General features: G+C 55.8%; 1 protein-coding gene across 4 annotated transcripts in view; it reads right to left on the bottom strand.

Annotated features, from left to right (window-relative positions):
- The window catches only part of LOC136588108 (gastrula zinc finger protein XlCGF48.2-like), a 30934-nt gene extending 15735 nt beyond the window's left edge, over positions 1-15199 (bottom strand). The window contains exons 1-4 of one of the 4 annotated variants that reach the window (XM_066587074.1): positions 15123-15192; positions 15054-15085; positions 7489-7635; positions 7060-7248 (exon numbers count right to left, since the gene is read on the bottom strand). In XM_066587074.1, coding sequence (XP_066443171.1) covers positions 7060-7248; positions 7489-7566 — 267 coding nt within the window. In that variant the 5' untranslated portion in view covers positions 7567-7635; positions 15054-15085; positions 15123-15192. Of the gene's footprint in view, positions 1-7059; positions 7249-7488; positions 7636-7763; positions 8066-14889; positions 15031-15053 lie in introns of those variants that run through there. The other 3 variants (XR_010787537.1, XM_066587075.1, XM_066587076.1) reach the window with 3 other exon arrangements.
- Positions 15200-23250: the final 8051 nt, after the last annotated feature.

Genomic DNA, 23250 nt, shown 5'->3' with positions numbered 1-23250 from the left:
TAGACCAGTGGTCCCCAACCTTTTTGGCACCAGGGACCGGCTTCAAGCAAGACCATTTTTACAAGGCCCGGCAGGGTTGGGCGGGACATGGGTGGTGCTTTGGTTATATGGGCGGGGCTTTGGTTATATTGGGCGGGGTTATGGAGTTGGAGTTTAGTGCATTGTTATTTAATTATGACATTTAGAATGTCCTGGCAGTACACACATAGGGCAGTATATAATTTATCTCCCCCCCAGTAATAGACAGCCCCCACCTCTCAGTAATTAACAGCCCCTCCCCTTGAAATAAGCGGGTCCCCCCGGTAACAGGCGGGTCCCCCCCCCCAGTGATAAGCGGGTCCCCCCCCCCCAGTGATAAGCGGGTCCCCCCCCCCCCCAGTGATAAGCGGGTCCCCCCCCCCCAGTGATAAGCGGGTCCCCCCCCCCCCCAGTGATAAGCGGGTCCCCCCCCCCCCCAGTGATAAGCGGGTCCCCCCCCCCCCCAGTGATAAGCGGGTCCCCCCCCCCAGTGATAAGCGGGTCCCCCCCCCCCAGTGATAAGCGGGTCCCCCCCCCCCAGTGATAAGCGGGTCCCCCCCCCCAGTGATAAGCGGGTCCCCCCCCCCCCCAGTGATAAGCGGGTCCCCCCCCCCCAGTGATAAGCGGGTCCCCCCCCCCCAGTGATAAGCGGGTCCCCCCCCCCAGTGATAGGCGGGTCCCCCCCCCCCAGTGATAGGCGGGTCCCCCCCCCCCAGTGATAGGCGGGTCCCCCCCCCCCAGTGATAGGCGGGTCCCCCCCCCCCAGTGATAGGCGGGTCCCCCCCCCCCAGTGATAGGCGGGTCCCCCCCCCCCAGTGATAGGCGGGTCCCCCCCCCCCAGTGATAGGCGGGTCCCCCCCCCAGTGATAGGCGGGTCCCCCCCCCAGTGATAGGCGGGTCCCCCCCCCAGTGATAGGCAGCCCCCCAGTGATAAGCAGGTCCCCCCCCAGTGATAGGCGTCCCCTCCCCAGTGATAGGCAGCCCCCCCAGTGATAAGCAGGCAGCTCCCCCCCCCAGTGATAAGCAGGCAGCTCCCCCAGTGATAAGCAGGCAGCCCCCCCAGTGATAAGCAGGCAGCCCCCCCAGTGATAAGCAGGCAGCCCCCCCAGTGATAAGCAGGCAGCCCCCCCAGTGATAAGCAGGCAGCCCCCCCAGTGATAAGCAGCCCCCCCAGTGATAGGCAGCCCCCCCAGTGATAGGCAGCCCCCCCAGTGATAGGCAGCCCCCCCAGTGATAGGCAGCCCCCCCAGTGATAGGCAGCCCCCCCAGTGATAGGCAGCCCCTTTCCCTGCAATAAGTAGCCCCCACCCCCCCAGTAATAAGCAGCCCCCCCAGTAAGCAACAACCCCAGTAATGAGCAGGTCCCCCCAGCCAGTAATAGGCAGCCCCTTCCCCTGTAATAAGTAGCCCCCCCCAGTAATAACCAGCCCCCCCAGTAAGCAACAACCTCAGTAATAAGCAGGTCCCCCCAGCCAGTAATAGGCAGCCCCTTCCCCTGTAATAAGTAGCCCCCCCCCCCAGTAATAACCAGCCCCCCCAGTAATAGGCAGCCCCTTCCCCTGTAATAAGTAGCCCCCACCCCCCCAGTAATAACCAGCCACTTCCCCTGTAATAAGCAACCCCCCCCCCAGTAATAAGCAGGTCCCCCCCAGTAATAGGCAGCCCCTTCCCCTGTAATAAGTAGCCCCCACCCCACCCCCAGTAATAGGCAGTCCCCCCCGTAATAGGCAGCCCCCCAACCCATAAACCTACCTCCTCCCTGCTGTCGCTCTCTGTCTGCTTGCCCTGACGTCAGCCCGGAACGCTTCCTCCCCGAGTCCTCTCCTGCGGAACTAATGAGCAGGGGACTCGGGGAAGAGGATCCTGGCTGCACAGACGTCAGTGTGTGCGCTGGGATCATCGCGATTACCAGCGGGGAGCTGCGGCACCCCCGCTGGTAATCGCTTCAGTGGTCCGCGGCATCGGCACGCCACGGGCCACATAGCACAAGGCAGCGGGCTGGATTCGGCCCGCGGGCCTTGTATTTAGAGCAAAAGTTCCCGGCGGTGCCGCGGACCGGCGCTAAACACCCAACGGCCCGGCCCCGGTCCGCGGTCCGGTGGTTGGGGACCCCTGCTTTAGACCAATAGAGTGGAGCATAGTGAGAAGGAGGTTATGGTCGACAGTGTCAAATGCAGCAGACAGGTCAAGGAGGATTAGTAGGGAGTAATCACCTCTCGACTTTGCAGTCATCAGGTCATTTGTTACTTTTGTAAGGGCAGTTTCGGTTGAGTGTAGAGAGCGGAAACCAGACTGGAGGGGGTCGAGGAGCGAGTTGTCAGAGAGAAAGCGAGTAAGGCAGGAGTAGACCAGGCGTTCCAGTAATTTGGAGATAAAGGGGAGGTTTGAGACGGGTCGGTAGTTAGCAGCATCAGTTGGGTCCAGGGTTGTTTTTTTTAAGCAGAGGGGATATAATGGAGTGTTTGAATGAGGGGGGAAAAGTGCCAGAGGTTAGGGAGAGGTTGCAGATTGTGGTGAGGTGAGTAATGAGAGCTGGGGAAAGGGAGCGGAGGAGGTGAGAGGGGAGAGGGTCACTAGCGCAGGTGGTGGGGCGGGCAACGGAAAGGAGCCTGGAGACTTCTTCCTCTGTCGTTGGTTCTAGCGTAGATAAGGAGTAGGTGCTGGGTGCAGTGCTGATGAAACTGGGATCAGGGCTAACCATGCAGCTTTCAGAGATTTCAGAGGTTATATTTTAAAAGTCTTTAGCCCCCATATTGGAAGCCGCAACACTATAATACACTGAGTGCACAGCAGAGTTCTGATTGGCTGGGTGGGAGGTCTTCCATGTGGGTTCAGAATGTACCGTTTCCGGACAGTATCAAAAATGGCATATAGAGTCTTCCTGACAAATAGGTAAATGGGAGACAAAACATGCCATGGCCGTGGTGGTACCGTTTCACCACAATGAAGGGTTCTCACCCAGCTAACCAGAATCCTGCACTGATTAAGGGCAAGAACCATGAAACAGCCGTCTACAAGTGGGTGTACCTTCCTTATGGAGAAGGCTGTGATTTAATTTACATTCTTAGTCATATTGTAAGTCCTGATAAAAGGTGGGGATTAACTTATAAGAAGATGGCTCTATGGAAGCACTTCCCATCCCTTATTAGCATATATTTTCCCCAGAGGGCATTGCATGACACATAAGACTGCCTACACCATCTTGGTGCTCCCCACAAATGAGGGTAAAATGAGAAATAGTGGGGTAGCCAGTGTAACTAGCGATCCGCGTCCAAGCAAAGGGAATGGGGGTCGAGCAGGGGGTGGGGTTAGTACAGTTAGAACTGATAGATCAGCCATAAGTACGAATAGCAACAAAACAAATTTAAAAAACAAAAAAAATGATATAAATTGTATGACCACGAATGCACGAAGTCTGATCGGTAAAGTGGGCGAGCTTAAAGCGAGAATGACTGATGAAAACTATGATACACTCGGAATTACGGAAACATGGCTTGATGATAAGTGCGATTGGGCGGTGAATTTGCAGGGGTACAATCTCTTCAGAAGGGACCGAAGGAACCAGAAAGGGGGAGGGGTATGTCTGTACGTCAAATCGAACTTGAAGCCGAGGCTACGGGAGGATATAGGAGTAGGAGAAGAACAGGTGGAATCTCTGTGGGTAGAAATACAGGGAGGAAAAAAATAACAAAATCCTGATAGGGGTTTTCTATAGACCACCAAAAGCAACAGAAGAAACTGAAAACTTACTACTAAGGCAGATAGAAGAGGTGTCAAAACGAAACGAAGTAATTATCATGGGGGACTTTAATTATCCAGATATAACATGGGAGAACGAAACCTGCAAATCTCACAGGGGTGATAAGTTCTAGAGAGTAATTAAAGACAATTACCTGAACCAACTTGTGCAGGAACCAACAAGAGGGAGAGCCACTCTGGACCTAGTACTAACTAAGAAACCGGAATGTATAAAGGGGGTGCAGGTTGAGGGGCACTTGGGGAACAGCGACCACAATATAATCAACTTCCAGCTGTCAATCAATAGGAAGCCTTATCAGGGAGTGGCAAAGAAACTAAACTTTAGTAAAGCAAAATTTGATGAGCTTAGAACTACTATCGGTAACATTAATTGGGACAACATCCTCAAAAATATCAGTACAGAGGACAAATGGGAGGAGTTCAAAAGGATCCTAATCACCTCATGTGAGCAGTTCATTCCCTTTAAAAATAAAAGAAACTCAGCTAAAAGGAAACCAATGTGGCTCGACAAGACGGTAAGAGGGGCAATAAACGAAAAAAAGAAAGCGTTCAAACTACTAAAGCAACAAGGCAGCGAAGAAGCGCTGAAATCATACAGGGAAAAAAACAAAATATGCAAAGATACGATCAAAACTGCCAAGGAGGAAGCAGAAAGACGGATCGCAAAAGAGAGCAAAAACAACCCGAAGCTATTTTTCAACTACATAAACAGCAAAAGGATTTGCAGGGAGAGCGCTGGCCCTTTAAAAAACAATGCAGGAGAAATCATTGATGACGACGAAGGGAAAGCAAATCTACTAAACAGTTTCTTCTCAAGTGTATTCACAAAAGAAAAGGAAATGCCACACGAGATGCAGGGGAATAAAACGAACCCCTCACAAAATATCTCATACCTAACGCAGGAGGAAGTGCGGAAGCGTCTAAAGAAAACTAAAGTTGATAAATCGCCGGGCCCAGATGGATTACACCCAAGGATACTAAGGGAACTAAGTGACGAGATAGCTAGGCCGCTATACCTAATATTTCTAGACACTATCAAGACCGGTGTAGTACCATTGGATTGGCGCATTGCCAACGTGGTTCCAATTTACAAAAAAGGGAGCAGAAGTGAGCCTGGTAACTACAGGCCAGTAAGTCTCACTTCAGTAACGGGAAAATTTTTCGAGGGGATTCTGAGAGACGCCATCGATGAGTACCTCAAGGAGAATAAGGGAATAACTCCTCCCCAGCATGGATTCATGAAGGGTCGCTCATGTCAGACAAATCTGATCAGTTTCTACGATGAAGTAAGCTCTAGGCTGGACCTGGGAGAATCTATTGATCTCGTATATCTGGACTTCTCTAAAGCCTTTGACACCGTGCCACATAATAGGCTAATATACAAAATGAAGCAGCTAGGATTAGGTGAAAACGTGTGTAAGTGGGTAAAAAATTGGCTCAATGATAGAAAGCAGAGGGGGGTAATAAATGGTTCGTACTCTGATTGGACCACAGTCGCTAGCGGGGTGCCACAGGGTTCAGTATTAGGCCCCACTCTGTTCAACATATTTATCAATGACCTGATAGAGGGGCTGCACAGCAAAATATCAATATTTGCAGATGACACAAAATTATACAATATAATTAATGCAGCGGAGGACAATGTGCGGCTACAAACAGACCGAGATAAGCCGGGGGCTTGGGGGGGAAAATGGCAAATGAAGTTCAATGTTGAAAAATGTAAGGTTCTGCACATGGGCAGGAGGAACGGATGTCACCAATATACACTAAATGGGGTACTGCTAGGGAAAAGTGATATGGAAAAGGATCTGGGGGTATTAGTGGATAATAGACTAAACTGGAGTAACCAGTGCCAGTCAGCTGCTGCAAAGGCAAATAAAGTCTTGGGGTGCATTAAAAGAGGTATAGGGGCGAGGGACGAGAACATTATCCTTCCATTATATAAGGCACTTGTCAGGCCCCACATGGAATACTGCGTACAATTCTGGACACCGGTGCTCAGGAAAGATGTCACAGTGCTTGAGGGGGTTCAAAGAAGGGCAACTAAACTAATACATGGAATGACGGGACTGGAATACCCAGAGAGGCACCAAAACTGGGACTATTTACTCTAGAAAAAAGAAGATTAAGAGGCGACCAAATAACCATGTATAAGTACATGAGGGGACAATACAAGGATCTCTCCCGCGATCTGTTTACACCCAGGACTGCGACGGTAACAAGAGGGCATCCGCTACGATTAGAGGAAAGCAGGTTTCATCACCAACATAGAAGGGGATTCTTTACTGTAAGAGCAGTTAGACTGTGGAACTCTCTGCCTGAGGAAGTGGTGATGGCAAAATCCATAGAGGAGTTTAAAGGGGGTATTACAGAATATAAATCTTAGGTTAAGTGTCAATCCGGGTATACAGGCAGGTAGGAACTATTAGGGGTTGGTCCAGGGAACAGTCCGATTGCCATTAGGGAGTCGGGAAGGAATTGTTTCCCCAAAAGGGCTAATTGGCTTCTGCCCTTGGGGTTTTTTGCCTTCCTCTGGATCAACTCAGTAGGATAGACAGGCTGGATTAGATGGACATTGTCTTCATTCAGCCTTACATGCTATGCTACAAGTACAAATGATACAGTCCACCTTTCCCCATCCAAAAGGTACATTAAAGGGGTTGTCCCGCGCCGAAACCTTTTTGTTTTTTTTTTCAACAGCCCCCCCCCCATTCGGCGCGAGACAAACCCGATGCAGGGACTTTAAACTTACTAAAAATAAGAATCTTTTTTTTTTTACATGCTTTATTCATTAACAGGTAACTGCAATATATGTGAACCTTATAAGACTTAAATTATGAACTTTTGTTGTAAATTATAATGACCATTAACTAACAGAACGATTAATTACACCTTTCTTGGTAACAGACCGGACATCTAGTTGGTGGGCTATTGATCCTACTATAAATTACATAATATAACAAATATAATAAGTTACATTACCTCACTGGCTTATTTTTGGTCACATGTGTTAGTTAAAAAACATCTATTCACTTCTGTACTGAAATGCAGGAAACACGTGGAAACTTGCATGGTGAAGTGTGAGTGCGGGATTAGATAGGATTGTTAGAAGAAGTGTTTGAGAACAGTAAAATATACTCCAAGAGTCATAAAAACATAAATCATCAAAAATATTAACAAATATATTTAGATTTTTTAATTCCCTCCATAAATGGAACGAGCCGGATGAATATATTTGAGATCAATATGAAAGATATACGTGTATACATAATCAGCGCTCACCTCCCGGGACAGCAGCTCTATGATCTTGCTGGCGAGGTTTAGGATCCTCCAGTCATTATTTCTTTTGTGTCTAGACACCTTAGATGGAGTATCTGCGATGGGGCTCAGACCGCCGCAGCATCCTCCCGACACGCTAGGTGGACCACTAGAGACCCCATGCTTCCTGGACTTCTTCATTGGCCCATAATCCTAAATATTTATAAATATGCATCAGTGATGTCCAATTAAATAACCCCAGTGTTCCCCTCTATATGTGAGGGGTGCATGTCCCAGCCCGCTGCAGGTCTACTGACCCAACCTCACAGCGTGGTAGGAGTCTATGATGCTGTGAAGTGGCGTCAGTTTTGCAGCCGGGTCGGGACGCTCATTACTGGCCTTAGAAGGAAGGATGCAGCAATGCTATCTGACCCAACGTCTTGTGTCCCTCACCTCCCCAGTTAACAGATATATGATCTTCAAGGTAAGTTCTAATATGTTCTCAGTCATGCAACTTCTTTCCTTGTCCATTTAGTCAGGAGGACAGCCTTGTACGGGGCGCGCCGTGTACCTTCACGCCTCACCAGACTTCAGGTAGATCTGTAAAAAAAAAAAAAGCTGAAATAATTTAGAACTAAAGCAAGTCCTCCATCGAGCTTCAAGAAAGGAAAACGTTGGTTGAAGTGAAAAGTATATTTTAACAGAACAGGCGCCATTAAGGCCTTTACCGAAGCGTCCAGGATTAGAACGTTTTCAGGGGAGCCGGGCAGCAATACTGGACAACTCGCAGACCCACTGAGGGAGCGGCTGTTTTCGGAAGACAGCAGTGCCGTCTTAGTGGCCAAGCAGTTCCTTCATCCGTGCTGCACGCTTGTTGCAGGGTGAGGTGGACTTTGGGGAACATACCATGCAAGGTCTGCCTCTTTTTTGAAGGGAGGGATGAGAAAAACAAACAAAAAAAAAAAAGACAGAAATCCTGCTATTCTTCATCCATACGGTTCACTGTGTGGCATTAAAGGGGTTGTCCCGCGCTGAAACGGGTTTTTTTTTTTTTTCAATAGCCCCCCCCCCCCGTTCGGCACGAGACAAACCCAATGCAGGGGTTAAAAAAGAACACCGGACAGCGCTTACCTGAATCCCCGCGCTCCGGTGACTTCTTATTTACCTGGTGTAGATGGCCGCCGGGATCTTCACCCTCGGTGGACCGCAGGGCTTCTGTGCGGTCCATTGCCGATTCCAGCCTCCTGATTGGCTGGAATCGGCACGTGACGGGGCGGAGCTACGAGGAGCCGCTCTCTGGCACGAGCGGCCCCACTCAGAAAAGAAGACGACCGGACTGCGCAAGCGCGTCTAATCCGGCGATTAGATGCTGAAAATTAGACGGCACCATGGAGACGAGGACGCCAGCAACGGAGCAGGTAAGTGAATAACTTCTGTATGGCTCATAATTAATGCACAATGTATATTACAAAGTGCATTAATATGGCCATACAGAAGTGTATAGACCCACTTGCTGCCGCGGGACAACCCCTTTAATAACAGATGTATGCTTCGGGTCAACGATCTGCTGAGAACACATTTATAGCATTTTGTTCCCGCTTTCCTATTTTTGATAATGATTTCCTTCTCATTCTTTACATCGCAGCCGGCGCGGGCTTTGCTTTTTGCAGAACAGCTTGTATTCTTCATTGGTAGATCAGACTTTTTGTACATCCTGCCTTGCAAAAATTGGGATAAAAAGTGAATTAAAAAAAAAAGCCAAACCTTTTTGAACAAAATCCAAGTAAGTTGTGTGAGCAGCATGCGAGCCATCACCTTCATGCTGCGGCTCAGGGTCACCACAATTACAAGCTTAGAGGGTTTGGAGCTCCAGGACGTACATGTTGATTGGGCGCGGGCCAGGAGCCGAGCCAGCGCCACATTTACACCGCCTTGTGACACTTACTTTCACTAACAAGCGGAGGGAAGTTAGCTGCGTGACTAACTCCTCCATAGCAATAGTATCGTTTACTTCCTAATGGGCATAAATCTAGAGAAATGCCTCCAGGTCGTCCAATCGGATTGGTAATTAGGTTAATTTCACAGCCATTGGCTATTTATAGACATTCTTCCAAAAAATAGTATTAAATCTAAATAGGAAATAACACTCGAGGACACAAGGAGGCTGCAAATGGATCTGGATATATTGGGGGTTGGGCAGAAGAGTGGTAAATGAGAATTAAAGGGGGTTTTCCAGGAAAAATACTATTGATGACCTATCCTGTTGTTAGAAGAGGTCATCAATAGTTGTTGGCTGGGGTCCGCCGCTCGGGACTCCAACTGATCAGTTATTAGGCACGGCTCTAATAACTATGGATAGAAATATCAGGAGTCAGTGCAGAGATCTCTCCCATCATCTATTATACCCAGGACTGTAACCAGGGGGCGCTCTAATAACCATATATAGATATATCAGGGGTCAGTACAGAGATCTCTCCCATCATCTATTATACCCAGGACTGTAACAAGGGGGCGCTCTAATAACTATGTATAGATATATCAGGGGTCAGTACAGAGATCTCTCCCATCATCTATTATACCCAGGACTGTAACAAGGGGGCGCTCTAATAACTATGTATAATATATCAGGGGTCATTACAGAGATCTCTCCCATCATCTATTATATCCAGGACTGTAACAAGGGGGCGCTCTAATAACTATGTATAATATATCAGGGGTCAGTACAGAGATCTCTCCCATCATCTATTATACCCAGGACTGTAACAAGGGGGCGCTCTAATAACTATGTATAATATATCAGGGGTCAGTACAGTGATCTCCCCATCATCTATTATACCCAAGACTGTAACAAGGGGGCGCTCTAATAACTAGGTATAGATATATCAGGGGACAATACAGAGATCTGACCATTATTATACCTAGTACTGTAACAAGGGGGCGCCCTCTACGTCTAGAGGACAGAAGGTTTCTACACAATATAGACGGGGATTCTTTACTGTAAGAGCAGTGAGACTATGGAGCTTTCTCCTGAGGATGCGGTGATGGCGATAAGATATGAGAATAAGAGGTTCTGGACATCTTTCTTGTATTATAATATTACAGGTTATATCACTGATTACTCAGGAGGGTCGGTGATCCGGGGATTATTCCGATTGCCAGATTGGAGTCAGGAAGGAATTTTTTCCCCTAAAATGAGGAAAATCGGCTTCTACCTCTTTGGTTTTTGAATGAACATTGGGGGTGATAGTATTTAGCCTATAAGTTCAGCCTATGTTGACTAAGTAATTTGGATTAACACCCTTGGGGAGATTTACACGGCTGATCTCGGTGTGTATTGCGCACGTGATGCACGGCCATGTTATATGTGGTGAATGGAGTCAATTAAAGAACACAGTCTCTCATTGGTCCATTCACATTAGTGTGTCGCTATGCGTGTGAATTAGAGCGCAGCATGCTCCGTTTCCCCAGCATCACGCAGCGTAAGCCCCATTCTTATCTATGGATAGCGTATGCAATGCCGTCCGTACACGATACATGGCGTACGGGCGATGATACCTGCACAAAGCCACATTGTGAGCTACGAGTCCATGTGCCACGTGCCGCAGTGGCCAGCTCATCAGCCCGCACACAGACCAATCATGCAGCGTTATGCACATACGGTCGTGTGAATGAGCCCCTCGGCCGTTGGCGTACATCTTGCGCTGCTGTGAGACACATTCAGTTTTTTCTGCGTTTGCCGCATTCTTTGGGTTTCTCGTGCGCCAAATATGAAGTCCGCGCCAGCAATGAGCCGTGGGAGATTTTCAGTATCATTTTCTGGTGACAATTATACTGGCCACGCCCCCATAGTGCTAAGCTCCACCCACTCAGAAAAAGGAAAAATTATTGGGCCAGCATCCACCTTCAAGAAGTTGACATTTTCCCCATGTTGCAAAAATGGCAGTAGTTTAACCCCCCCCCCCCCCCTTAGGAGTGCCCCCTTATGGCTGCCCCGCAGATTACAGTCTTCAGAGAACTACAACCTCGGACACCATCACCGGAACCAAATTTGTTAAGGGTTCCAGGTGAAGAGGACGCCGCCGGACGGAGGGGACATCACAGCGGGGTGACCAGTAACTGTGCACATGACACAATAGTGCCCATGTATGCCCGCCCCTTGGTGATGTGCTCTCGCTGCCGTCCTGCTGCCGGGGCGCCCTCGCTGCCGTCCTGCTGCCGGGGCGCCCTCGCTGCCGTCCTGCTGCCGGGGCGCCCTCGCTGCCGTCCTGCTGCCGGGGCGCCCTCGCTGCCGTCCTGCTGCCGGGGCGCCCTCGCTGCCGTCCTGCTGCCGGGGCGCCCTCGCTGCCGTCCTGCTGCCGGGGCGCCCTCGCTGCCGTCCTGCTGCCGGGGCGCCCTCGCTGCCGTCCTGCTGCCGGGGCGCCCTCGCTGCCGTCCTGCTGCCGGGGCGCCCTCGCTGCCGTCCTGCTGCCGGGGCGCCCTCGCTGCCGTCCTGCTGCCGGGGCGCCCTCGCTGCCGTCCTGCTGCCGGGGCGCCCTCGCTGCCGTCCTGCTGCCGGGGCGCCCTCGCTGCCGTCCTGCTGCCGGGGCGCCCTCGCTGCCGTCCTGCTGCCGGGGCGCCCTCGCTGCCGTCCTGCTGCCGGGGCGCCCTCGCTGCCGTCCTGCTGCCGGGGCGCCCTCGCTGCCGTCCTGCTGCCGGGGCGCCCTCGCTGCCGTCCTGCTGCCGGGGCGCCCTCGCTGCCGTCCTGCTGCCGGGGCGCCCTCGCTGCCGTCCTGCTGCCGGGGCGCCCTCGCTGCCGTCCTGCTGCCGGGGCGCCCTCGCTGCCGTCCTGCTGCCGGGGCGCCCTCGCTGCCGTCCTGCTGCCGGGGCGCCCTCGCTGCCGTCCTGCTGCCGGGGCGCCCTCGCTGCCGTCCTGCTGCCGGGGCGCCCTCGCTGCCGTCCTGCTGCCGGGGCGCCCTCGCTGCCGTCCTGCTGCCGGGGCGCCCTCGCTGCCGTCCTGCTGCCGGGGCGCCCTCGCTGCCGTCCTGCTGCCGGGGCGCCCTCGCTGCCGTCCTGCTGCCGGGGCGCCCTCGCTGCCGTCCTGCTGCCGGGGCGCCCTCGCTGCCGTCCTGCTGCCGGGGCGCCCTCGCTGCCGTCCTGCTGCCGGGGCGCCCTCGCTGCCGTCCTGCTGCCGGGGCGCCCTCGCTGCCGTCCTGCTGCCGGGGCGCCCTCGCTGCCGTCCTGCTGCCGGGGCGCCCTCGCTGCCGTCCTGCTGCCGGGGCGCCCTCGCTGCCGTCCTGCTGCCGGGGCGCCCTCGCTGCCGTCCTGCTGCCGGGGCGCCCTCGCTGCCGTCCTGCTGCCGGGGCGCCCTCGCTGCCGTCCTGCTGCCGGGGCGCCCTCGCTGCCGTCCTGCTGCCGGGGCGCCCTCGCTGCCGTCCTGCTGCCGGGGCGCCCTCGCTGCCGTCCTGCTGCCGGGGCGCCCTCGCTGCCGTCCTGCTGCCGGGGCGCCCTCGCTGCCGTCCTGCTGCCGGGGCGCCCTCGCTGCCGTCCTGCTGCCGGGGCGCCCTCGCTGCCGTCCTGCTGCCGGGGCGCCCTCGCTGCCGTCCTGCTGCCGGGGCGCCCTCGCTGCCGTCCTGCTGCCGGGGCGCCCTCGCTGCCGTCCTGCTGCCGGGGCGCCCTCGCTGCCGTCCTGCTGCCGGGGCGCCCTCGCTGCCGTCCTGCTGCCGGGGCGCCCTCGCTGCCGTCCTGCTGCCGGGGCGCCCTCGCTGCCGTCCTGCTGCCGGGGCGCCCTCGCTGCCGTCCTGCTGCCGGGGCGCCCTCGCTGCCGTCCTGCTGCCGGGGCGCCCTCGCTGCCGTCCTGCTGCCGGGGCGCCCTCGCTGCCGTCCTGCTGCCGGGGCGCCCTCGCTGCCATCCTGCTGCCGGGGCGCTCTCGCTGCCATCCTGCTGCCGGGGCGCTCTCGCTGCAGTCTGTGTCTACATTAAATATGCTTTATGATGTTAAGTATAAATACGTCACAAAAACATAAAAACGGACGCAGATCATTTGTAGAGCGCCCTTCTGTAGCGCCTTCAGGTACTCTTATTTATTACCCCCCACCAAGCGGACCTCGGAAGGATGGAAGGCTGAGTCGACCTTGACCCAGCTACCTAAAGCATTCGGGGATTGAACTTGCAACCTTCAGGTCGTGAACAAGAGCTTACACTCTGCGGATGATGATGGGTGATGGATGATCATGGATGGTGATGGGTGGTGAGAGGTGTGATGGGGGGGTGATGAATGATGGGGGGTGGGGATGATCATGGATGGTGATGGGTGGTGAGAGGTGTGATGAAGGGTGATGAGGGGGGTGATGAATGATGGGGGGTGGGGATGATCATGACAAAAGCATAAAAACGGACACAGATGTCTACTTGTAGGCCTCCTCCACACGGGCTACAAGATGCGTGTATGTGAGGCTCAGGGTGTCCAGCGGGGCCGCTCAGGCTAGAATGTTGGAGATCTGTCTGCGAACCGCGTTGACTTCTAGAGGAAGAGACAGCAGGCCGGACGCAGCAGGAGGCCGAGGAGCGAGACGGAACAACACGGTTTGTGCGAGACAATGTAGCCGTAAACTGCAAAGTCAACTAATTGGCGCGCGAAACAGAGAGACGCAACCGAACACCGTAGGCGGCATCCTTCCCGTAGAGCTGCCTGCGCCAAAGTAGACATTTCTAGACTTCTAACAGCATAAAACACACACCGCACGTCCCGTGTGACAGTGAGGATGCGCCTCGCTCCCGCGCTCTACGGCCCCTGTGACGGAGTGGACGTGCCTCGCTCCCACGCTGTATGTTCCCTGCGACGCTGGAGACGCGCCTTGCTCCCGTGCCCTACATTCCCCCGTGAAAGTGGCAACACGCCTCGTTTGCGTGCCCTACATCCCGTGACGGAGGAGACATGCCTCGCTCTCGTGCCCTACATCCCCCACGACATGCCTTGCTCCCTAAATCCCATGCGACTGTGGCGAAGCGCCTCACTCCCCTGCCCTACATTTCCTGTGACGGTGAGGACGGGCCCCGCTCCCACACCCCGCGGCCCCTGTGACGGTGAGGACGGGCCCCGCTCCCACACCCCGCGGCCCCTGTGACGGTGAGGACGGGCCCCGCTCCCACACCCCGCGGCCCCTGTGACGGTGAGGACGGGCCCCGCTCCCACACCCCGCGGCCCCTGTGACGGTGAGGACGGGCCCCGCTCCCACACCCCGCGGCCCCTGTGACGGTGAGGACGGGCCCCGCTCCCACACCCCGCGGCCCCTGTGACGGTGAGGACGGGCCCCGCTCCCACACCCCGCGGCCCCTGTGACGGTGAGGACGGGCCCCGCTCCCCACACCCCGCGGCCCCTGTGACGGTGAGGACGGGCCCCGCTCCCACACCCCGCGGCCCCTGTGACGGTGAGGACGGGCCCCGCTCCCACACCCCGCGGCCCCTGTGACGGTGAGGACGCGCCCCGCTCCCACACCCCGCGGCCCCTGTGACGGTGAGGACGCGCCCCGCTCCCACACCCCGCGGCCCCTGTGACGGTGAGGACGGGCCCCGCTCCCACACCCCGCGGCCCCTGTGACGGTGAGGACGCGCCCCGCTCCCCACACCCCGCGGCCCCTGTGACGGTGAGGACGGGCCCCGCTCCCCACACCCCGCGGCCCCTGTGACGGTGAGGACGGGCCCCGCTCCCCACACCCCGCGGCCCCTGTGACGGTGAGGACGGGCTCCGCTCCCACACCCCGCGGCCCCCTGTGACGGAGAGGACGGGCTCCGCTCCCACACCCCGCGGCCCCTGTGAGTTTGGCGACGCGCCCCGCTCCCGCCCTCTACGGCTCCTGTGACGGAGGGGGCGCACCTTACTCCCACGCCGTACGTCCCCTGTGACGCTGAGGACGCGCCTCGCTCTCCGGCCGTGTGCCGCTGTCCTCCCCTGATGTTCCAGTTATGTTGGACGGCATCGCTGACAGCAGCTCGAACAAGACGCGTCGGGCGCCCCCTGTGGACACTGCAGGAAGTTACCTCACAGACCGCCCGGAGATCTCGGAGGACGCCGGTATGAGGCTTCACCGCAGCCGCTGCTCCGGACGCGGGTACAGGCGGAGGAGGCAGCGGCAGGCACCGAGTTCCGGGTAGGACAGAGGAGAGCGGGAGCGTTCACCATGACGTCACGGGAGGAGGGGCGGGTGTAGGCGGAGTCACCTGTGGGGCGGGGCCGCATCTCGTGCAGCCTGGTTATACCGGCCGAGAGGTCGTTCCCATGTGGCTCAGTCGTGCACGTTCTCTGCGCGAATGAAAGGGAAGGATTAAACGGCCGCGCTCAGGGCCACAGAGAACCGCTGTGTCAGCACGAGTTCAGGCGGCATCTCTGAATGCAAGTCTGGCCGGCTGCACGCGGGGTGCCCGGAGCGCCCGTCCGCCTCAGAGTTCTGCAGCAAACACCACCTATAACAAGCACCGATGAGAATCCGGACAGGTACGCGGGGTCACCGGCCGGCACATCCGCTGCACCGATGAGAATCCGGACAGGTACGCGGGGTCACCGGCCGGTACATCCGCAGCACCGATAAGAATCCGGACAGGTACGCGGGGTCACCGGCCGGTACATCCGCAGCACCGATGAGAATCCGGACAGATACGCGGGGTCACCGGCCGGTACATCCGCAGCACCGATGAGAATCCGGACAGATACGCGGGGTCACCGGCCGGTACATCCGCAGCACCGATAAGAATCCGGACAGGTACGCGGGGTCACCGGCCGGTACATCCGCAGCACCGATGAGAATCCGGACAGATACGCGGGGTCACCGGCCGGTACATCCGCAGCACCGATAAGAATCCGGACAGGTACGCGGGGTCACCGGCCGGTACATCCGCAGCACCGATGAGAATCCGGACAGATACGCGGGGTCACCGGCCGGCACATCCGCAGCACCGATGAGAATCCAGACAGGTACGCGGGGTCACCGGCCGGCACATCCGCAGCACCGATAAGAATCCGGACAGGTACGCGGGGTCACCGGCCGGCACATCCGCAGCACCGATAAGAATCCGGACAGGTACGCGGGGTCACCGGCCGGCACATCCGCAGCGCCGATAAGAATCCGGACAGGTACGCGGGGTCACCGGCCGGCACATCCGCAGCGCCGATAAGAATCCGGACAGGTACGCGGGGTCACCGGCCGGCACATCCGCAGCGCCGATAAGAATCCGGACAGGTACGCGGGATCACCGGCCGGCACATCCGCAGCGCCGATAAGAATCCGGACAGGTACGTGGGGTCACCGGCCGGCACATCCGCAGCACCGATGAGAATCCGGACAGGTACGCGGGGTCACCGGCCGGCACATCCGCAGCACTGATGAGAATCGGGACAGGTACGCGGGGTCACCGGCCGGCACATCCGCAGCACCGATGAGAATTCGGACAGGTATGCGGGGTCACCGGCCGACACATCCGTACACCGATGAGAATCCGGACAGGTACGCGGGGTCACCGGCCGGCACATCCGCAGCACCGATGAGAATCCGGACAGGTACGCGGGGTCACCGGCCGGCACATCCGCAGCACCGATGAGAATCCGGACAGGTACGCGGGGTCACCGGCCGGCACATCCGCAGCACCGATAAGAATCCGGACAGGTACGCGGGGTCACCGGCCGGCACATCCGCAGCACCGATAAGAATCCGGACAGGTACGCGGGGTCACTGGCCGGCACATCCGCAGCACTGATGAGAATCCGGACAGGTACGCGGGGTCACCGGCCGGCACATCCGCAGCACAGATGAGAATCCGGACAGGTACGCGGGGTCACTGGCCGGCACATCCGCAGCACCGATGAGAATCCGGACAGGTACGCGGGGTCACCGGCCGGCACATCCGCAGCACCGATGAGAATCCGGACAGGTACGCGGGGTCACTGGCCGGCACATCCGCAGCACCGATAAGAATCCGGACAGGTACGCAGGGTCACCGGCCGGCACATCCGCAGCACCGATAAGAATCCGGACAGGTACGCGGGGTCACCGATCGGCACATCCGCTGCACCGATGAGAATCTGGGTAGGTACGTGGGGTCACCGGCCGGCACATCCGTACACCGATAAGAATCCGGACAAGTACGCGGGGTCACCGGCCGGCACATCCGCAGCACCGATAAGAATCTGGACAGGTATGCGGGGTCACCGGCCGGCACATCCGCGGCACCGATAAGCATCCGGACAGGTACGCGGGGTTACCGGCCGGCACATCCGTACACTGATAAGAATCCAGACAGGTACGCGGGGTTACCGGCCGGCACATCCGCAGCACCAATAAGAATCGGGACAGGTACGCGGGGTCACCGGCCGGCACATCCGTACACCGATAAGAATCCGGACAGGTACGCGGGGTTACCGGCCGGCACATCCGTACACCGATAAGAATCCGGACAGGTATGCCGGGTCACCGGCCGGCACATCCGCAGCACCGATAAGAATCCGGACAGGTACGCGGGGTCACCGGCCGGCACATCCGCAGCACCGATAAGAATCCAGACAGGTACGCGGGGTCACCGGCCGGCACATCCGCAGCACCGATAAGAATCCGGACAGGTACGCGGGGTCACCGGCCGGCACATCCGTACACCGATAAGAATCCGGACAGGTACGCGGGGTCACCGGCCGGCACATCCGTACACTGATAAGAATCCAGACAGGTACGCGGGGTCACCGGCCGGCACATCCGCAGCACCGATAAGAATCCGGACAGGTACGCGGGGTCACCGGCCGGCACATCCGTACACCGATAAGAATCCGGACAGGTACGCGGGGTCACCGGCCGGCACATCCGCAGCACCGATAAGAATCCAGACAGGTACGCGGGGTCACCAGCCGGCACATCCGCACACCAATAAGAATCCTGACAGGTATGCAGGGTCTACACGGAACGTCTCTTTCTCCGGTCGTGTGTGTGACTACACAGAAAGGCTCGTTCTCCGGTCGCTGAGATACAAGATCGGACAGTGGATAATAGGCCACAGTGAGAATGAAAGATGGCTGTTTGTCCTCGCCGCTTTCTCAGATGCCAGCCAGTCAGAGCGCAGATGACAGCGCAGCTACATGGGGACTGTGACCAAACAGCCAAAGATCCCTGTGTATCCCTGCCAGGTCACAAACTGCTGGAAGTCAATGCAGTCTGTCGCAGCAAGCAAGCTGCAGTGACAACGGCAAGAAACTTACCTCCTAACTTCTATATTAGTCCCTCTTGCCACTGCTCAGAACACATTGTTAGGGCTGGCACTGCCATTTTCTGTTAAACTGTGCCCCTCTGTATCCCATAATACTGCCCTTCAGTGACCCCTCGCAGTAATAGTGACCAAGTCTGGGATGGTTGGGACACATACATAAGTAGTGCATTTTAGTATACTAGTAATAGAATGATCGCATCTTCATGTCCAATGGAGGGGCAAAAAATAAATAATATTCCTCCCTACAAAACATATTGGGTATTGCCACATTCCTAAAGACCTGCATTATATAAAAAAAAGTCTGCTATACAGCATGGGGGATGATGGAACAGACCAAAATGGCGGAACTGCTATCCATCTGTCCCCCAAAAACAATAAAAAGTCGTATGTAGCCTAAAATGGTAACCATGAAACTACAATTCGTTCCACGATAAAGAAGAACTAACACTAATAGCTAATGTGATGATACAAATACTGTCACCCCACTGTGTCCCCCTTAGAGAAATATATCTGCATGCTCTGCGAGTGTGGCATGCACGGAGCTCGCCCGTTGTTTGCAATGGGTTAATTTGCACAGGCTTTTCTTCTCTCGCACTATTGGTGTGAAAACCTGAAGTAGTTCCTATTTTCGTGAGATTGTTATACAAGAACAGGACCTGCAATGTGCGGTGTCTCGCACAGCACATGGATGGGGTTCTGTGTGCTGTTTGATGTGAGTTGCACCCCAGTATCTTGGGGGCAACTCACTATCAGTCATGTAAATACACCCTTAAAGACCCCAATAGTAATAGTACCCACCTTAGTGGCCCAGTAGTAATCATGTCAGCCGTAATAGCCCCAGTAATAATAGTGATCTCCATTAGTGGCCCCAGTCACTTCACCTTTTCCATTGGCTGACCTTCAGGATCCCACTGATCTCTCCTGGCCTCAGTCTAACAGCCAGTCACATGCTTGATGGTACATGACCACTGCAGCCAATCACTGGTCTGAGGCTGGGAATGGAACAACATGTGACCAGCTTCAGGGTGATAAGTGGAGATCAAAAGGATCGGGAAGGATGATGAGTGGCGAGGCAGCAAAGGTGAGTATGTTTTTTTTCTACATGTCAACCATGGGGGGTGGGACATGCCTCTGGCCAAGCGGCATTTTGGGACAGTGTCTCAGATCCGGGACTGTCCTGCAGAATTCAGGATGGGTGGGAGGCATGAAGAAATCAGTGGATCACAGCAACTTAAAGTGACCTCATTCATCTCCATTAGTTTGCAGCAGCCTATATTGCTCTCTTACGCCACATAACCTGTGCCGCAGCTAAAATTCCCATATAGTAAAAGCTAGGAAATCTGGACTGAAATTCTGCAACAAACCCCATACATTCACAATGTAAAAAACAATGCAAAAATCCAAACACAGCAGTTTTAGGGGGGTACTGTGGGTAAGTGTTGGATAGTTAAGCCATGTCAGTTACAGAGGGCAGGAGACCGGTATGCTACATAAACGTCTTTACTAAATTGCATTTCCACATCTGTTACTGTAGCTTTTGCTTCCCTGTTCGCTCTCTGCCTTCACAACTAGCAACCAATCTCCATCTTCAGTGCACTCCATCCCCATCACCCCCTGTCCTTCCCTCAGTGCACTCCATCCTTATCAGCCCCTCTCCTTTCCTCAGTGCACTCCATCCCCATCAGCCCCTCTCTCTTTCCCTCAGTGCACTCCATCTCCATCAGCCCCTCTCCTTCCCTCAGTGCACTCCATCTCCATCAGCCCCTCTCCTTCCCTCAGTGCACTCCTTCCCCATCAGCCCATCTCCTTCCCTCACTGCACTCATCCCCATCAGCCCCTCTCTTTCCCTCAGTGCACTCCATCTCCATCCCTCAGTGCACTCCATCCCCATCAGCGCCTTTCTTCTTCCCTCAGTGCACTCTATCCCCATCAGCTCCTCTCCTTCCCTCAGTGCACTCCATTCCCATCAGCCCCTTTCTCCTCCCCTCAGTGCACTCCATCCCAAAAAAACCCTTTCTCCTCCTCTCAGTGCACTCCATCCCCATCAGCACCTCTTTCCTTCCCTCAGTGCACTCTATCCCCATCAGCACCTCTTTCCTTCCCTCAGTGCACTCTGTCCTCATCAGCCTCTTTCTCTTTCCCTCAGTGCACTCTATCCCCATCAGCGCCTCTCTCCTTCCCTCAGTGCACTCTATCCCCATCAGCGCCTCTCTCCTTCCCTCAGTGCACTCTATCCTCATCAGCCCCTCTCCTTTCGTCAGTGCACTCTATCCCCATTAACCCCTCTCTCTTTCCCTCAGTGCACTCCATCCCCATCAGCGCCTTTCTTCTTCCCTTAGTGCACTCTATCCCCATCAGCTCCTCTCCTTCCCTCAGTGCACTCTATCCCCATCAGCTCCTCTCCTTCCCTCAGTGCACTCTATCCCCATCAGCTCCTCTCCTTCCCTCAGTGCACTCTATCCCCATCAGCTCCTCTCCTTCCCTCAGTGCACTCTATCCCCATCAGCTCCTCTCCTTCCCTCAGTGTACTCTATCCCCATCAGCTCCTCTTCTTCCCTCAGTGCATTCCATCCCCATCACCCCCTTTCTCCTCCCCTCAGTGCACTCCATCCTCATCAGCCCCTCTCCTCCGAGGCCTCAGTGCACTCCATCCCCATCAGCCCCCCTCCTTCCCTCAGTGCACTCCATCCCCATCAGCCCCCCTCCTTCCCCCAGTGCACTTTATCCCCATCAGCCCCCCCACTTCCCTCAGTGCACTCCATCCTCATCAGCCCCTCTCGTTCCCTCAGTGCACTCTATCCTCATCAGCCCCTCTCCTTCCCTCAGTGCACTCTATCACCATCAGCGCCTCTTTCCTTCCCTTAGTGCACTCCATCCGCATTAGCCCCTCTCTCCTTCCCTCAGTGCACTCCATCCCCATTAGCCCCTCTCTCCTTCCCTCAGTGCACTCCATCCCCATTAGCCCCTCTCTCCTTCCCTCAGTGCACTCCATCCCCATTAGCCCCTCTCTCCTTCCCTCAGTGCACTCCATCCCCATTAGCCCCTCTCTCCTTCCCTCAGTGCACTCCATCCCCATTAGCCCCTCTCTCCTTCCCTCAGTGCACTCCATCCCCATTAGCCCCTCTCTCCTTCCCTCAGTGCACTCCATCCCCATTAGCCCCTCTCTCCTTCCCTCAGTGCACTCTATCCTCATCAGCCCCTCTCCTTTCGTCAGTGCACTCTATCCTCATCAGCCCCTCTCCTTTCGTCAGTGCACTCTATCCCCATCAGCTCCTCTCCTTCCCTCAGTGCACTCTATCCCCATCAGCTCCTCTTCTTCCCTCAGTGCATTCCATCCCCATCACCCCCTTTCTCCTCCCCTCAGTGCACTCCATCCTCATCAGCCCCCCTCCTTCCCTCAGTGCACTCCATCCCCATCAGCCCCCCTCCTTCCCTCAGTGCACTTCATCCCCATCAGCCCCCCCCCACTTCCCTCAGTGCACTCCATCCTCATCAGCCCCTCTCCTTCCCTCAGTGCACTCTATCCTCATCAGCCCCTGTCCTTCCCTCAGTGCACTCTATCACCATCAGCGCCTCTTTCCTTCCCTCAGTGCACTCCATCCCCATTAGCCCCTCTCTCCTTCCCTCAGTGCACTCCATCCCCATTAGCCCCTCTCTCCTTCCCTCAGTGCACTCCATCCCCATTAGCCCCTCTCTCTTTCCCTCAGTGCACTCCATCCCCATCAGCGCCTTTCTTCTTCCCTTAGTGCACTCTATCCCCATCAGCTCCTCTCCTTCCCTCAGTGCACTCTATCCCCATCAGCTCCTCTCCTTCCCTCAGTGCACTCTATCCCCATCAGCTCCTCTTCTTCCCTAAGTGCATTCCATTCCCATAACCCCCTTTCTCCTCCCCTCAGTGCACTCCATCCTCATCAGCCCCTCTCCTCCCCTCAGTGCATTCCATCCCCATCAGCCCCCCTCCTTCCCTCGGTGCACTCCATCCCCATCAGCCCCCCTCCTTCCCTCAGTGCACTCCATCCCCATCAACCCCCCTCCTTCCCTCAGTGCACTTCATCCCCATCAGCCCCCCCACTTCCCTCAGTGCACTCCATCCTCATCAGCCCCTCTCCTTCCCTCAGTGCACTCTATCACCATCAGCACCTCTTTCCTTCCCTCAGTGCACTCCATCCCCATTAGCCCCTCTCTCCTTCCCTCAGTGCACTCCATCCCCATTAGCCCCTCACCTTCCCTCACTGCACTCATCCCCATCAGCCCCCCTCCTTCTCTCACTGCACTCATCCCCATCAGCCCCTTTCTTTCACTCAGTGCACTCATGCCCATCAGCCCCTCTCTTTCCCTCAGTGCACTCATCCCCATCAGCCCCTCTCCTTCCCTCAGTGCACTCCATCTCCATCCCTCAGTGCACTACATCCCCATCAGCGCCTTTCTTCTTCCCTCAGTGCACTCTATCCCCATCAGCTGCTCTCCTTCCCTCAGTGCACTCCATTCCCATCAGCCCCTTTCTCCTCCCCTCAGTGCACTCCATGCCAAAAAAACCCTTTCTCCTCCTCTCAGTGCACTCCATCCCCATCAGCCCCTCTCTCCTTCCCTCCGTGCACTCTATCCCCATCAGCACCCCTTTCCTTCCCTCAGTGCACTCTATCCCCATCAGCACCTCTTTCCTTCCCTCAGTGCACTCTGTCCTCATCAGCCTCTCTCCTTCCCTCAGTGCACTCTATCCCCATCAGCGCCTCTCTCCTTCCCTCAGTGCACTCTATCCTTATCAGCTCCTCTTCTTCCCTCAGTGCACTCCATCCCCATCACCCCCTTTCTCCTCCCCTCAGTGCACTCCATCCTCATCAGCCCCTCTCCTCCCCTCAGTGCACTCTATCTCCATCAGCTACTCTCCTTCCCTCAGTGCACTCTATCCCCATCAGCTCCTCTTCTTCCCTCAGTGCACTCCATCCCCATCACCCCCTTTCTCCTCCCCTCAGTGCACTCCATCCTCATCAGC

The sequence above is a fragment of the Eleutherodactylus coqui genome, chromosome 13, assembly GCF_035609145.1.
Source record: "Eleutherodactylus coqui strain aEleCoq1 chromosome 13, aEleCoq1.hap1, whole genome shotgun sequence".
Classification (NCBI taxonomy): Eukaryota; Metazoa; Chordata; class Amphibia; order Anura; family Eleutherodactylidae; genus Eleutherodactylus; species Eleutherodactylus coqui.
The sequence above is the reverse complement of the archived record's forward strand: the minus strand, read 5'-3'. Positions and strand labels throughout refer to the sequence as shown.